This window comes from Branchiostoma lanceolatum, chromosome 14, assembly GCF_035083965.1.
Source record: "Branchiostoma lanceolatum isolate klBraLanc5 chromosome 14, klBraLanc5.hap2, whole genome shotgun sequence".
Taxonomy (NCBI): Eukaryota; Metazoa; Chordata; class Leptocardii; order Amphioxiformes; family Branchiostomatidae; genus Branchiostoma; species Branchiostoma lanceolatum.
This window is the reverse complement of record NC_089735.1, coordinates 210,555-227,941: the sequence shown is the minus strand read 5'-3', so window position 1 is coordinate 227,941 and position 17,387 is coordinate 210,555. Positions and strand designations below refer to the sequence as shown.

The window sequence follows — 17,387 nt, the reverse complement described above, 5'->3', positions numbered from 1 at the left end:
CCCTTACACTGGATATCTTGATCTGAAGACATCTATTTCAAAAGTAAATATTTCTTAACACCTGCCTTATGTGTTTTATTCCTTGTTCTTGCAGCTGTGCATCCACCAATGGACCTGGCCGTAACTGACCTCACGGATGAAGGGTTCAAGGTCACCTGGTCTCCATCCCCTGACCTTGACCTTGACCTTGAGGGATACCGTGTGGTGGTGTCCAACCTGGACATGACGACAGCTGTCAATCACACGTCAGCCGAGGCGTCGTTTCCGGTGGTTGGCCTGTCACCGGAGACAAATTACATCATCAGGGTGACAGCCCTGTTCTCATCGGGCGGTTGGAGGTCACAGAGTGAGGAGGCAATGATAGTGGCGGCCACAGGTAGGGAGAATCTAGTTGTGAATCATTGATGAAGCCAAAGATTGAATCTAGTCACGAATACCAAAACATTGTCATCTGTGATTGCTATCAGCTAGCATTGCTGTGGTTAACGTTATCTAAAAGTGATTTGATAATTAATACTGATTCTAATGAAATATTGTAATCAAGTTCATGTCCAGGGACTTGTGGAGGCAACGGTGCCGCCTCACCCAGGATGAACCAAACTGAGCAGTGTTCTGTGTACTGAAATAAGGAAAATCAAATGTTGGATTTAGTCCAGATACCTGCTGAAACCTTAGAACTAGATTCTGTATATTATGATAAGTACTGTAACTGTTACAGTCTTCGTGTTGTGGTATTTATCAATACTGTTCATCTCATGAAAGATTTGGGGAAATTCGGGGAAGTTAGTCTCCTAACCAGTGAGTCTTTTTTCTGCCAGGTGCCACACCGACCACAACGCCTTCACCTGCTGCTACAACCACAAAACCCACATCTGCCACTACAGCCAAGCAGACAAGTCAGAGGACCACCCTCTTTTCTACCAAACCTGCAACTTCGACTGTAAGGGAAGCTGTGGGGGACGAAGGGTCATTTGACGAAGGTAGGTTCTCGTGTGTTTGACACTACAAGACTGGAAAAGCCATTATTAGTTTATGTCTCTTATTTAATCCTACTGTGTCTTATCTTATATTACTATAATAATTGTTCTGATTTGATTCAATCATTTCTTTCTGTTGTTGATTTTACTAAGTTGTTTTTTATGTTGATTTAAATTAATTGTTCTTTTGCATCAATATCTATTGAATATCTGATGTATTAGTGTTTTATGATTTTGTGGGTATGGTGACCTTGAAAATGTGACCTTGACAAGGAACGCTTATTTCACACACCCTCCACTGTATTGGAAAAGCATAAATCAATAAATAGATAAATAAATTAGGCACTTTTTAAAAGCTTGTCATTTAAGAGCCTAATAAAATAGATGATGTTGCTATTCAACTTATCAACAATTTATTCAGTGCAATGATATGTACTGAAGCCTTGTTTCAATGAAGCCTGAGTGATGTCAACTGCATAGTGTTAACTGTTTGTATTATCACTGGTAAAAGTTTATAAGAATTAGATATTGATATCTTAAGGCCTGATTTATTCCTCTACAGTGGCCACACCAACAGCCACTGCTACAGCTGAGCAGACAAGTGGGATGACCACAGTCCTGTCCACCAGACCAGCAACTCCAACCGTGCTGCCGGGAACGGGAGGCGATGGTAGCTCTCATCTGTTTACCACTCTATCATTAGAACCATCATGGAGAAAGCTGGAGACATTTCACAAGGCTGTACAACATATAACAGTTGTTATTCAACATAGCAACAAATCTGAATGTTCCCAGTGCAGTAAAATGTATGCTTATAGTCATTGGTGTAAATTTGTACATGGTCACGTAACAATGTTCTTCTCAGAGAGCAAAGATTTTATGAGGCTTTTGAAACTGTTTTTCCGTTGACAGTCAATCTGCTCTTGAATCATGGCAAACCGTCATTTCTCCCTGTCATATGAGGAAAATGCTGACCACTGTTTGACACTATCGGCAAAAGTAAGAAGTCTTTAGTCATTGAATGATTCTTCTGTTTATTCTGTGCAGGAACCAAGGAGACCAGCAGCAGGCCGACGGTGGGTAACCGGGTGACACCTGACCAGGTATATGGTTCTACAGCGGAGGCTACTTTGGGACTAAATTAGTCGCCTAAAGGCCCCCTTGTCCCAGGTTCTACAGCGGAGGGGATTTGGGGGGTTAAGATTAGTTGCTGAAAGGCCACCTTGTTCCTGGATGGTTACTGTTTAGCAACCAAAATTGCACTTGTTTGACCGATGACTTAATAATGATCCAAGCCGTAAAAGTATGACTTGAAAGACGGGAAAGTGGTCGTGGTACTAAAAACTATCCATGAAATTCGTTGTAACTACTTAAGAGAGTTTTGGTTGTTCAATGGTCGCTGCTGTTATGTCTGTTGAAAACTTATAACAGGGACTATGTTAATCAAAAAGAAGTGTCGGTTTGTTTGTTTTCTTGAGATATCCATTAGACTAAGTGTGTCATTAAGAAACACTTAATTCTACCTGGACTCCACTTACATAATGAATAAAATAAACAGTGTACACTGCTGTACCGTTCTTGCAAGAGAAATATTGAGATGTTACAAATAAACAAAATGTATTCTGACTGTAGTGCCCTTTATTCCCTTCTATAGCCTCTAGGTGACGGTCTGGGCAGCATCTATGCAGAATCCGTCTCCCCAAACCCGCAGGATGTACTCCAGAAGCTGGCTCAGGTTAGCCACTCTCAACAATTATGTCACAGCGACTTCCCAGAAATGTAGAGTAGGAGTGTGCTAGGTTTGACCTTGACCTTGAACAAGGACATCGGCGATGTCATCTTGGGAGACAATGGGTTCAAGAGCAAAATTTGATATCTGTAGGAAACCATGTTTTTGAAAATCTGAGTGTCATGATGATGATTTTAAATTCAAACCCTTTCAATTTGTAATATTTTTGTTGTGTGTGAAAGATTATTTTGGGGTGAAGAAGGGCAAATTATTCATGATTAATTACATATTTTTTTGTCCTTAATGCAACTTTGTTTTTAACAATCAACTTTATGCTGAAAATTCTGTCGTTCATTAATGAGAAGAATGCGGATGTCTCTGGCGATGCTGCTAAGATGGGGCAGCCAACATCATCAGCTGCTGAGGAAAAGGCACAGGTAAACGGTGTTTGGTAGTCTGTAAATGTTAAACATTCAGGACATTTGTTTCGTTCTTGTGGAAAAATGGGGGATTATGAAGTTTGGACCTGGATAAAGGATAAGGAACACAGATCAATCTTGTTATCCGTTGTTGTAGATGTGCAGGAAGGCAATTAAAACATTGGTGTCTGAAACGGGTCGGGCCCAGACGCCACAACGTGTGCGAAAGCTCGCTGAGTTATCATCGCTTTTCATTAAGTCCTGTCCTGGCATTCCACAGGAGGATAAGGTAAAAGTCGCTGATGAGATTTTTACAAAGCTGAGCCGCTTGACTCCTCACCTACAACTACGACATGACTACTCATGTCATGCTTGCAGCTGTGCAGAAAACTATCATCTTTCTCTGATTCTGGTTTATCTATATGTGTCCATCTTGTTCTGAATAGCATGAGTTTTTTACTTTACTGACAGGCTGTATGTGGGCATCCTTTTGCAATGCTTACATCTGCAGCATGGAAGCATTGGCACATTTATCAATGGATATCAATGTTTCTCTCATACTTGTGTAACGTACATGATGCTCAGTAGGTTATTATATGCATAATTAGTGTAATTAGTAGCTAGACCTTAGGGAGGAGGAGCTTACATAGGTAAGCTGGGATTGGCTGGTGAGAGCAGCAAACCACTGTAAAAACCCAAAGAGGCGAGTACGCCGCTCCCGGGATTCGAACCCCCGAAATCCCGATCCGCACGGCTTGGGAATACAACGCCTTAACCACTAGGCTAAAAGGTCGACACTTGAATGTACTGAACAAAAATGTTCCATTTTTCACCTGTTATCAAAGTCTTTTGTCACAAAAGGTTTCTTATCAACTCTTCTTTTTCCACAAATGTATTTAGTTCTGTTTTTGTGGAAATCTGCTTGACATGTTTGCATATCTAGATGCTGGTTGAGCAACAAAAGTGTTACTTTTAAATCTTTAGTCTAGTTTTTACAAAAAACATTTACATGATTGTATGCTTTCTATCATATAATAGGACATGGCTGTGGGTGTTCTGAAGTCCATCACCAGCAACCTGGACCAACTGGACATGTCTGACCCGTCGACTGTTGAGTCTGTGGGAGGATGTAAGTACAAGGTCATGTTTTTCATGTATTCTCAAGTTCCTTTATTGATCCAGGAGAAACTAGTAATTAAACATTAACAAATTCTATTGTTATTTTTTGTTTGTTTGTTTGTTTGTGTATTTTATTTCACCAGGGGAATCATGTCCCCAGTTGGCAATTTTCAATGAGCCTGCAGGGGGGAAAACCCCAAACAAAGTTGTTTAGTACATAAACTAACAAAAACATTATGTGAACTACAAATTGAAATAAAACCAGAGTAACTTAGAAGACATAAACATAATATCATATAACAAAATAAGTACCTTTGCCTGTGTTCCACTGCAGCTCTGTTGGATTCCGTTGGTTCTCTGCTGGAGGAACCAGAGAGAGATGCAGAAGAGGCTGATGGGAAGCCTGCACCTGATCTCGAGGAAGACCAGAGTCTCTCTCCAAAGGAGCGTCTTGAAAAGGCAGAAGAGAAGGAGCAGGAGAACCAAGCTGAGGTAACAAAAAGCCATTCGCTTTGTTCAATACTTGCCCTTACTCAACATTTAAACGTACTGTTGTTGACGTTATGCTGAAAAAAAGAAAGTCTCAAGTATCTAAAATGTACACCAAATATGCATTTGGTTATAGCCTTGACTTAAACGCGTATCCCCAAAGAGGAAAAAAAAAATCAGACCTAAACATCACAACAGACCCTGACTATGTCATTATGTTTTGTTGAATTTTTGTTTTGAGAGTTAATTCATCTTCCACTCTGGATCGTGACTTGATTTACATGCGTTTGGTTATTATCTTCTGGACTTAGGAACATGTAACCCCAAAGAGATTAAAATATTTTAGACCTACTGATCACAACATACCCTGACTGTGCACTACAGAATGATTTTCTATTAGTCACATATACCTAATGTCTTTAAGAAATATTTTGCTTTTCCTTATCTAAGGTTTTTTTCAATGTTGGTGTCTCTAATCAACTCTTTTCTTCAGAAAAAATGTCATTAACTATCATAGCCAGGCGTCCTAGTATTGTATAATGTCTCATGTCATTGACTATCATAGCCAGGCGTCCTAGTATTAATAATGTCTCATGTCATTGAGGAAAGAACTGGATCATCTGAGCGAGACTGACGTTATCATTATGTCTTACTTACAGAGACGAAGACTTGTCCAGGAAAGCCGCCAGGTCCTGGACGGTCTGTACAACGCCATCATCGGCACCATGAGGCCAGGAGCCCCGCCGGTAACCATCGAGAGGGGCGGCATCGTGCTGCGTGCCCAGAAGGTCCGGGGCGACCAGTTTGGAGGCCAGGTCGTGCAGACGGAGGGTGGGAGCTTCCATGTTCCGTCTAAAGCAGCGCTCTTCGGAGACTACACACCGCACAACGTCGCTATTAAGGTACGTGTTATCTGTGATGATATCAATGTTCTGAAGATTGTTTTTGTCTGTCTTTTCACCATGATTGTTAATGTTAAACTTTTTTAGCTATTCTTAATTTACAATGTACTTTGGAAGAGGTATTTTTGATAAAAATCTTTTACATCCAGTTGTGATCATTGCATTTTCCTTTAGTGGTTGGATCACTACTTAATATCATGTTTATTGTGGTTGACTTGAAAGTGAGGTACAGAAATCCAGATTACAGTTCCTGTAGTGGAATGGGCAAATAACAGAATGATCTGGACACTTATTGCAAAAGTTGAATTGAATGAACTATTTTGCAGTTGACGCAATTTCAACAGAACCCATTTACCTGGGGGCGCGGGGAGTACCAGGCACGCTCGTCTGTCATGGAACTGTCACTCCAACAGAACAACATCCCCGTGGCCTTCAACAACCTGACTGAAGACTTCTACATCACCATTCCGGGCGGCTCCGGAAACAAACCAGCGACAACAACTATCACCTTCCCTGCCCCAGGAAACAAAAGTTCAAGCTACCATCTGCTGAACCTCACCAACACCGCAGAAGGATTCCTGGTCACCATCACCCCGCTGAATAAAAGTGTGATTTACAGAGTGATGGGAAGGAACGGCGGCCGCCCTGACGACCAAAACTACAACGTGTCCATGGAGACGTACGTCCTACCCGAGGAGTGTGCCTTGATGAAGGCCCTGAGTGGCGATGAAGACACAGAGAAGAGAGAGGCGACGATGTTCGTCTCGGGAGAGGATGGTCCTGTAGACTACTACATCAAGGTCCAAATACGTGGTGAGTACGGAAATCTGTATGAAGGAGGTTGTCTTGTCCATGATGATATGAATCACTAAACTATGTTCTTTTGTTGTGAAGGAAAAGTACAAATGTCCGTAGAGATTCTGAACATAATTGGTATTCTACAAAATGTACATCATTAATTTGTGATATGAATTTGAAAGCTGATTCATAGAAAGTTTGCCTAATATTATCATGACTCACTTCTTTCTTTATTTGGAATCTTCATAAGAAAACCACATCATATGCTGTCTTGTGATGTTGACAACGGGAGTCACTGGTGATATCCTAGTAGTTGTACACTTCTCAGATCTGTCATAGACTTCCTTATTTTCAGGACTAGTGACCGAATGTGACTTTGAGAAAAGAGCCGACGTGAAGGAGTCACACGCCGATGACCTCTACACCTACCAGATCCAGTGGGCCCGTTTGAGCTGCGTCTACTGGAGCGAGACCCAGGAAGACTGGAGCACTGACGGCTGCGCGGTGTGTACAGTTCTCATTGTTTTAGGACAACTTCAATTTCAGTATTCACAATTGTTACAATCAGTAATAGCTGACAGTGTACTCAACACAATCATAAAAAGTAAAAACTATGGCTGTTTACCAGTAAAATGTCCTTCCTTTGGTGTAGAAAACAGCAGATTTTTGTCACATATTGTTTATAATTTTAATATCTATACGTGAAACACGACTGCCCTTTTTATTACTGGACCAGGTACAGTGTTGGTGTCTGATATTATGCCATAGCAAAAGCAATTCAAGATTAGTTGATTCATATTCCTGGACAGCTATGTTAGTAAGTTACACATGTTTGTTATTTCTGAGCCTAATTTGGTAATGATTGGTACTTATAAATGTTCAACCAGAGTGTCTTGACCACAGGGACTAAATGTATTTAGGCCACTCCTTCTGATGTTGGACCAGGGACTAAATGTTTGACAATGGGGACTGCCTTTTTGGTCCATGGTCTCCATGCATTTTCAATCAATCATGATATTATCTGAAGCAGTGAAAATTCTTATAATGATAACTTTTTATAAAACTATAAATTAATGATAGCTTTGTTTCTTCACTGCTTCCCACAGATTAGCAAGCAGTCCACCATTGCCAGCACCATCTGTCACTGCAACCATCTGACGGCCTTCGGAAGTGACTTCGCCACTCCGCCGAACACGCTCGACTTCGGGGAGTTGAACTTCAGTGACTTGGTGGACAACGTTGCCGTTGTGGCAGCCATCATTGCGGCGCTCTGTCTCTACTTTTCCACAACAGCCGTGGTCACGATTGCTGAGCGTAGAGGAAAAAGGATGGTACGTAGTCCTCATCAATCAATCATATCAGGCCAATAAAAGTGACCTTGTGTTATAGTTATTCGTTATCATTACATTTTTACTCTCTGGACTTTTAATTTCATGATGGCTGTTCTGGTAAATTTTTTCTCCTGTATGGAAAAATCAGATGTTTATTTGATATTGATATTGATTGATTATTTGGTAGTGACAGACATACCGGTACAGCCAGGGCAATGGCTGTCACAATTTAGGGCTAGCCTTGCTGTCAAGGACAGGATGTGTAATTGAACAAAGATTTTGTTATAAACTAATTTGATTTAGTATCCATATTTGCAAAATACCTGCAGTATCTATAATAGAATCTTCAGCTTCAGTAAGACTATATATAATTGTATCTACTGTGACAGGTCGGGGTACTATATGTAATGTGAACATTCATGTTCCATGTCTTCACACATTGTCACAGTTACATCACGCTGTGAAGTTGGACAACCTTCAGAACGGCTACCTGTACTGCCTGCTCATCTGGACAGGTGCAGCTAAGCATGCTGGGACAGAGTCCACCGTCTCCTTCAAGCTGTTTGGAGCTGCAGCAAACTCCGATGTGCGAGTGGTCGACATCACAGAGAAGGTTGGACGTCAAATTTGTCACTGATTATTCTTATGATCATTTCATCACACAACTTTCCCCTGAATATAGTTTTTCTGTGCAATCATGAATGGCAGGTCCTGACAGGTGGAATTCTTGATGTTGTTTAGGTTTTCACCCAGAACAGCCAGGTGACCCTGACCTTCAGCACAGCAGAACAGCTGGGTAACGTGGAGCTGCTGCAGCTCATGCACGACTACAGTGGGGAGGGGGGCCGCGCATCGTGGAACGTGGACAGAGCAGCAGTGCAGGATGTCACAGCAGGCAAACTGTGAGTTCACTCCTGCTTTCCTTGGCTGTCTAGATTTATCTAATCCTGATCATACGAGGGCTGTTAGATAGACATTACCCCTGACACACTTCCAGTTATTGTGGGAGGCTGAAATTTCACATATTGTATAATTATACATATCTCTATAGGTCACAAACCTGTTTATATTTCTTCTTACAGTAATTCTTTCTTACAGCTGCTAGCTTAAGAGAAAGGGAACGTGACAGTCTTTTAACACCTAGTAACTGTACCAATTAAGTTTCCTTCTCTTATAGTATATGGGAATTCAAATTATTCTGTGAAAACACAGCATGTTCAGGGCCCTGATGACCGCTCTGAGCTAACCTCAAGCTCACTCCACTCTAACAGTAACTGTTGTAAAAGAAGAATAAGAAAAATATTACCACCTTTATAGGTTAGTTATGTTTGTTATACGATATGATTGACAATGTGCATTTTCAGGCTCCCACTGACAATAAGTGTTTGTGAGTCATGCGAAATCTTTATTGAACAGCCCTCCTAAGTTTTGAGATTTACTTCAGAATCTGTTGTGCTGTTATGTGTCTTATGTAGTAATAATATTTGATATTGAATAAAATTTTTGAACAGCTTGAATATTGTGTGAAACACATCTATCCGGTAGCTGAGTTTAAAATGCTGTTTGCACACCCTGTATAGTAGCTGTACTTAACGTTTAGAACATGAATTTTGAATTTTGTTTGTGGAAAGAAGCTTGACAATTATTCAACCTCCAATTGCTAAACTTTGAAAAAATGTAAGGTGTGTTTCCATTGTTTTTCTTACAGAACCTGAGACCTAACAGTGCGAGTGATATTTCTTTTTCCTTTTATGGAACTACAGGTTCTATTTCTTCTGCGGCGAGTGGCTGGCAGCCGACCGCGGGGACGGGCAGGTGGTGAAGACCTTTCCTGTCGCCACTGAGCAGGACCTGCGATCCTTCGGGTTCCTGTTCCCGGCAAGTCTGCGGAGTAATCTGGCAGAGGAACACCTCTTCCTGTCCGTTGCTATCATGCCTGAAGGTGACGTTAGTTTTGCTTCCTTAAGTTTTACCGTACTAGCTGTTTAATATGTAGTTTGTATGTCTTAGGTTTGTATGATTTATGTCCAGGAAGATTAACTGCTTACAAATCTTGTATGTTATATAATGGACAGAATAAAGTATCCAAGTATCTGCAATTTGATATCTTTATCATTGAAGACCCCAGGTAGTCCATATCACAAGATATGTCTGAAATGCCTCTGATAGTAGAAGTTGTATTTTACATGGATGAATGCCTCTTGCTTGCTGTATTTGATGAAATATGTTGCTCTCATTCTTTATTATTAAGACCAACTTGTTTTGATGAAATGTCTCCATTTGTTTCCTTTACAGATAGCGCGTTCACCCGCAGCGAGAGGCTCGGCTGCTGCCTGAGTCTCCTCCTCATGTCCATGGTGTCCAGCGCCATGTGGCTGAGGGAAGAAATAGGAACCCAGGTTGTGCAGGCCGTCAGCCTGGGGCCGTTCTCCTTCACCCTGAATGGAGTGTACACTGGGGTCATGACCAGCATTACCTGCCTTCCGGTCATCATGGCCATCGTCCTGCTGTTCCAGTACAGCCGACCCAGCAACAAGGGCGACCGGAGGGTCCGAGATGTGGAGACAGGCGGCCCAGCTGAGGCACCCACCCCGCAAGAACCAGCCAAGCGCCTGCCGCACTGGTGCAAGTACGTGGCCTGGGTGCTGGTGGTGCTGTCTGCTGTGGGGTCAGCTGTCTTCACCGCGCTGTACAGTCTGGACTGGGGCAAGGACAAGTCCGAGAGTTGGCTGTCTGCGTACTTCACCACCTTTCTGGTGGACATGTTCCTCCTGCAACCAGCAAAGGTAAGGACATGCTATTTGTTGAATTGTCTAGATATTAAAGGATATGATTGTTATGTAATATCGTTACATGTTTGTTGCAGTTGCAGTTGCTACATGTACCTGTTGCTAACATCCATGCACAATGTTGTTTGATGATACCTGACTTCCTCAGAACATGCTGTATACAAACCACATCCTAAGGATCATATCTCCTTATGCATCTTCAGCTACTGTTCCATTTGTGCTCAATAATATATATAAACAATGTTTTCAGAAATCCTAACAAGCAATACTTTTATCTTTCAGATATTGCTCCTCACAATCTTGACTTCATCCATTCGCAAGCCGCAGGCCGTCAAGAGGATTTTTGAAGAGAAGCGGGGCCCCGTTTCCATTGATGCCAGGACAGTGTTTGCACGAAAGGCACGCTTCAGCTGTAAGTTTTAGCACACATGTTTGTAGAAAACAGCATTATATATCATTAACATGAAGATGTAAACTATACATGTCATTACATGATTAGAAACTGTTTGTTAGATGGTGAAAGAAAGCCTGTGTGAGTGTGCTCCTAACCAGACACAGACAGGTTCCACACTCTGTTTTGTGAATTGAGTTGACATTTCCTCTTGCATCAGTTTGTATATTATCCAGGTGGTGGGTTTTTCACTTTTCTAACAAATACAGAGTGTATGTGACTCTATTGATATTTTTTATACAGCCAATGCATTTCGCATGAGGAGGAAGATGGAACGTCTTTCAATGACATCCCTTGCCAACATCAAACAAGCGAGAATGAGGCAGCGCAGGGACAGGAGAGTTGTGAACACCTTTTGGGACATCATGTGGTTCTGCTGTTGCCTCCTGATTGTCATCAGCATTGCTAACGAGCACCACAACACCACAGAGGGTTTCTATCAGACACAGAGCATGACCAACACCTTTGTGCAGTCGATGGACGAGGTAAGTTCATTATGCCAGATCCTTACCTTCCATAGTTGGTAGATCAATTTGCATGGTGAGATAGCCTGTGGAAGACCTTTCATGTTGATGTTCAGCTTCTAGACAGTGATTAGAACATGACTTCAGTTTGTGCAATTTGAACTCTGAATGAGGACTCCACAGACAGTTATTTGACTTTCTTTGTATAATAAAATCACAAGGCTTTATTTCTCCATAGGTGAATGATCCTCTATCCTTCTGGTCCTGGCTGAACGAGACCGCTCTGGGAAACTTCTACCCGGAGACTTCCTACAAAGGCGACAAGCCCCGCTGGCAGGACAAGAGCTTCACGGCTGACATGCAGTCGGTCCTGGTCTACCCACCTAGCCTGATCCAAGCCAGAGTACAGACAGGTGGGAGGAACTACTTTCATAGAACACTTCTTGCCACAAAATGTCATTCCACATGCAGTATAACCATATCAGAGGAAACATAGTGAAAACTGATGTAATGATTTAAGAAATGGATCATTCAAGAAGAATCTACGTTAATTTTAAAAGATTCCTACCCCAACAGTGTAGGGAATACCAAAATAGCTAATTATTTTGACTAACTTTTCATGTTTCCTTCTCCTGTCATCCTAGGGCTGTGCACGGTGCCTGTGACAATGCAGCACTCGTTTGACCAATGTTCACCAGCGTATGATGAACACACTAAGGAGACCGGGGCGTTTGAGAAGGGATGGAAAAGGGTCAGGGATACATCAGCGATGGAATCAGAAGCCCCTGGATGGATCCACCTCCCCAGCGCCTACCCCAGTCTCCCCATCTACGGTGTGACCACGCAGTACTGGGGAGACGGCTTTGGTCTGCACCTGGGAAAATCAGCAGACGAGATGCGCAGCATCCTAGCAGAGCTGAAGGCCCACCGTTGGATCGACAAGCGCACGAGGGTCGTCTTCTTGGAAGCCGTGCTCTACAACGGAAACGTGGATCTGTTCACATCGGTGACGATGGTGTTCGAATTCTCCGAGACGGCCGGCGTTTTCTCACGTCATCACGTGCACACCTTCCGACTTCATCAACGGCCGGGGACGATCGGGTACCTCTACGTCCTGCTGGAAATCATTTACGTCATCATTCTCCTCTACACACTGTGGAAGGAGGCAAAAGCTGCACGCGCAGCCGGCTTGGCCTACCTGATGGAGCCATGGAATATTGTAGAAATCTTCAACTTCATCTTGGCATTCACTGTCATTGCCTTGTACGGCTTTAAGATAATGTACAGCTTCAAGGCTCTGATGGCGATCAAGGAAGGGAAAGGTGTGAAACACATTTGTGCTAAAATGTTACACTAATTACACAAAAATTTCACTTCAACATGCTCAATATTTGAAAACATGCAAAATTGCCACTCTGACTGTATTACAAGGTTAATATTATTCAACACTGTACTTTTATTAATGATATGCATTAAACTTCTCTCAAAGATCTAGTCCACCATTTCCGATCTGCTGTGAACATCAGCTTGGTGTATGGCTGGATCCTGGCCTTCCTGACGTTTGTCAACATGATGAAGCTCCTCCGGCTGGTGAGGTTCAACCCATTCCTCTCCAAGCTGATGTCCGTGTTCCGAGGGATGGCGGGGGAGTTCTGTTCCTTCATCCTCTACTTCTTCTTCTGGCTCTCAGCTTTTGGCATCTACGCTTATCTCATGTTCGGCCTTACTGTGACAGAGTACAGGTGAGGAAATATGTTGTTCTATTTGTGTGAAATCTTTTAGGTTGAAAAAAATTCAATTTGATGATTTCTTCTTTTTTTACAAAAGTGCTTGAAAGTAGAACAGTTCAGGTCACCGTTACAATCATATGATAAATTTCGACAATTCTTTCTTCTTTTCCAGCACCATCAGCAAGTCCTTCTCTACACTGTTCCAGATGTCTCTTGGAAATTTTTACTATTATCAGCTCAAGGAGGCCGCTCCTATTCTTGGCCCCATCTACTTCTTCGCTTTCATTTCCTTAATCTTCCTAGTGCTGATGAACATCGCCATGGCGATCATCGACAGCGCTCTTCCGGATGTGCGGAACCACGAAATGCCTAAGGAGGACCAGTACTTCATCCAGGGGTTGTGGGAACGCTTCACAGCCTTCTTCGGCTTCTGGAAAGTAGCAGCCACAGGTAACGTAGTCTTGTCTCACAGGTAGACAGTGCACAACCAACCAAGGATGTCTATCATCTTTTGGGTCCTAATTTTGTTGCAAAGTGGCTACTTAAATACTTGCTTCATCACTGCATCAGTACTATTGTAAGCTCCTTCTAGTTGGCAATGCATTCTTATTTATTCATTATCATTGCTGTTATTGAGTAATTTTTTTTTATCTGTCACTAAAAAATAAACAAAAGTTAAAAGTGTTTCCATGGTTACAGCTGATGACTCCATGGACACTCTTCATGACAGCGTGACTGAGGTGGAGATTAATGTGCAGAAACTGTGGCTGAAGAGAGAGTTGCTCTTCAATCTCAAGTAAGTACAACATCTTACAAGAAATACTGCTTGAGCATGATGCATGGAGTAATCTTCCCAATACAATAGTAATATAACTAGTAAGAATAGCCTTAAAAGTTGATGGTGATAATTGTTGAAGATAAAAACCAATACATAACACGAGAGGTTTTTAGAAAGTTTAACTCCAACATTTCTCTCCTCACAGGATGAAGGATGCGGACCTCCCCGCAGAGCCTGAGTTTGTACCGACTGTCAAAGAGAGTCCCGGTGCTGCAGCAGTGGAACTTCGTGTTCGCCACCGCGTCATCAAGGTCCGCCCTGCCTCCTCGAACAACTGCATAGACAACGGCAGTCAATCGACCCGCTCCGAGAACAAGGCTCCTGTGGTAGTGGCATCCAGGTCCCCGTCAAAAGTGGAGGACGCCCCAGGAAACCACCAAACCAACCAAGTCACAAAAATAAAGTCCATTCTTTCCAAGAGTCACATTGAGGAGCGTAAGCTTGCGTGGCCAAGTGTCAAGTTGAGCGTTCATAACGAGATGGCTCTGATATACCTCCAGATGCTGACAGACGACCACATCCAGGCTGCCCAGATGCTGCTCCGCCGCCAGTACCCGGCACTCCAAGGGCTGGAGGGGCCTGCAGTTGGTGTCTGTGACGATGGGTTTGTGAAGATGACAGGAAAGGGGCTTCAAATCCACCACAACAATCATCAGCACTGGGTTCTGTCATCTTACACAGACGGAAAGGTGTGCCTGTATGACAGCCTCAGTGTCCCCATGACCCCATCTCTGCAGATCCAGCTTTACCAGTCCTACGCCGCGTTCGCTGACCAAGCGAGGAACACCCTGACCGTCTTCTTACCGGACGTACAGCGTCAGAGGAACGTCTTGGATTGTGGGCTGTTCGTCATCGCCTGGGCAGTGGACATCGCAGAGGGGCAGGATGTGAGCGGGGTTGTGTATGACAACAGGAAGATGAGGAGCCATTTGAAGACGTGCTTCAAACAAGGGAACCTCACACCGTTTCCACGTCTGACTAGCTACAGGAAGAAGGAAGGTCAAACCAAGGTACAGCAAATCTCACTGGTCTGCCACTGCGAGAAGGGGGAGCGTCTGGGAAGGATGGAGAAGTGCAAGGCATGCGGGAGGATCTTTCACGTCAGCTGCCTGCCAGTCAGTCCTCCCCGTGATGGCACATGGGCATGTGGAGACTGCGCTGTGTAAAAACAGTCTTGGAATTCCCTCCGACCGGCTGCCTACCCTGGAGATGCAGAGACGCGAGGCATCCATGCGTGAGCTCGGGAGGGTGGTGGCGGACGACACCCATCCCTGCCGGCAGTTTCTAGTGCAGTCTGAAGACACCCTGTACGAACTTAGACAAACGTCAGCCTACTAAGTACCGTTGAGCCGTACAGAGAGGCATGAACAGTCCTTCCCCAGAACTCTAAAATTAATGCAACAATAATAAGCCAAAGTGGACACTATTGATCCTCATGATCTGTATATTTGTATTCTTAATGTTTTTAGCTTAGTATTTACACAATAATTATGAACAGATTTTATATATCTAATGTTACCGTCGCAAGTGTACTTTGCCTCTGTGTAGTTTTAACAGCTCATTTTCTTATGTAATGTTGACTTATTGTTTATGGCTGTAAACGTTGTGAATTTGCAACACAATTCAGGTTTATCAACCTGCGACGTTGTAAGTCTTCACGGCAGGGTAAAAATGACTGTACCGACAGACTTTTTAAGTCCAGGATAACTATTTGAAGGAAAGGAAAGAAACAAAAACACTCGAGGAAAACATGTATCTCTATAAAACTGGTGAACTGATCGTACCACCAGTACTGTTCAATGTTTTAATTCATTTTTTGCTTGCTGTGTGATTTAGTCTTGGCATCTCTGAGTCATGGCATAATGTTGAACTGTGTGTTTTCTTTTTTTGGTGTGATATCAGTTTGTTTTTATTTGGTGCGTGATTTAGTCCGGGTGCGATCATCTCTGGAGTCATGGCATAATGTTGATCTGATTGCACAACCATTACTGTAACAGTTCAATATGTGTTTTCTTCTTTATTGTGATTTAGTACTGTTCAGTATGTTTTTATTTGGTGTGTGATATTATTGATTTAGTCTAGCTGTGGTCATCCTAAAATTTAGGTGGCGTCGCGGTGGCAGAGTGTCCAGAGGCCCTGGGTTCAAATCCGGGGACCCTAGGCCTGATTTGTCCCGTTGATGTTGGCAAATGCACTTTACATGAATTTCCTCACTTCACCCAGGTGAAAATGAGTAACTAGCTTTGGTTAGGGACGACCCTAGGATAGTACGTTAAATGGAGGTCCGGTGTTTGAGGAGAGCCACACCTCGAGCACGTAGAAGAACCCACCGCACTTATTGAAAAGAGTAGGGATCGTTCCCGGTGTGAGTGGGTCAAACCTTACAGTCTGATCCGGCTTGACATCTTGAAAAGGTGATAGCCACCTGTCATGTGTATATGAATAAATCCCTGGAGCCATGGTATAATGTTGAACTAATACTAGTAATAGCACCACCATTACTGTTCAATATGTTGTTGTTTTTTGCTTGCTGTAATTTTAGTAATTTAGTCTAGGATTTGTCCACTTTGTCATCAGTAAACGTACTAGTTTAAAAAGACTTTGTTAAGTAGATTTATCTTGTTTTGATTTAATAGATGCTAAATAATCATAATTAATTATCATATTAAGTAATGTTACAATGTATGTATAAAACTATAACATGTGTTTTGTCTTTGAAACATTTTCTGAATCCAAATAGCATGGATTTTCTTGACTATATTAATTGCCAAGTTTGATTTTTGACTGCCTAATATAATCATAAGATGGAAGTTATGCTTAACAAAGAAACTAAATAATGATGAATTTGTCTCTTGTGCCACTTAATTGGTTTTGTGTCAGGTAGAAAAATATGCTTGTAAATATTGCTTGTAAAAATATCCTGGATTTTTGTCTGAAATGGCAGCTGTGGCTGTTCTGTTTGTGCTTAACAAGAAGACCAAATAACGATGACTATGCATGAGTCCATTTAGGATATTATATAATTATAATGCCACTTTGTGTCAGATTTTGATGAGGAAGAGAAACGTTTGCCTGTAAATATAGTTGTACCAGTTTAAAAAGACTTTGTTAAGTACATTTCACCTTGTTTAGATTTAATATATGCTGAATGAATACTTTGATTACCATTTCAAGTAATGTTGCAATGTATGTATAATATGTGATATGTGATAATGTCTTTGTTAGCCTGTGTTTACACAAGCTCTCCGCCGGAGGTTAATGACCCCCACTAAGGGGCTGGTTACAGGACCGGCCGGCCGTCAGGTGTAGGAGCGCGATTCGTCAGGCTAAATTAAAATTGTCTTAGTCATG

The 17,387-nt window shown here is 42.5% G+C and overlaps 1 protein-coding gene across 1 annotated transcript; it reads left to right on the top strand.

Moving 5' to 3' along the window:
• Nucleotides 1–89: 89 nt before the first annotated feature.
• Nucleotides 90–16,510, top strand: LOC136448635 (polycystin-1-like protein 2). Its single transcript, XM_066448273.1, has 25 exons — nt 90–376; nt 819–980; nt 1,540–1,647; nt 2,025–2,080; nt 2,632–2,712; nt 3,072–3,143; nt 3,283–3,414; nt 4,164–4,254; nt 4,579–4,736; nt 5,393–5,635; nt 5,962–6,448; nt 6,789–6,937; nt 7,540–7,764; nt 8,213–8,377; nt 8,506–8,666; nt 9,528–9,706; nt 10,060–10,550; nt 10,836–10,965; nt 11,248–11,489; nt 11,707–11,881; nt 12,113–12,790; nt 12,958–13,210; nt 13,371–13,648; nt 13,898–13,994; nt 14,182–16,510. Exons 1-25 carry the CDS (start codon nt 109–111, stop codon nt 15,200–15,202), a joined length of 6,102 nt encoding a protein of 2,033 aa, XP_066304370.1. The 5' UTR covers nt 90–108; the 3' UTR covers nt 15,203–16,510.
• The last annotated feature ends 877 nt before the right edge of the window (nt 16,511–17,387 follow it).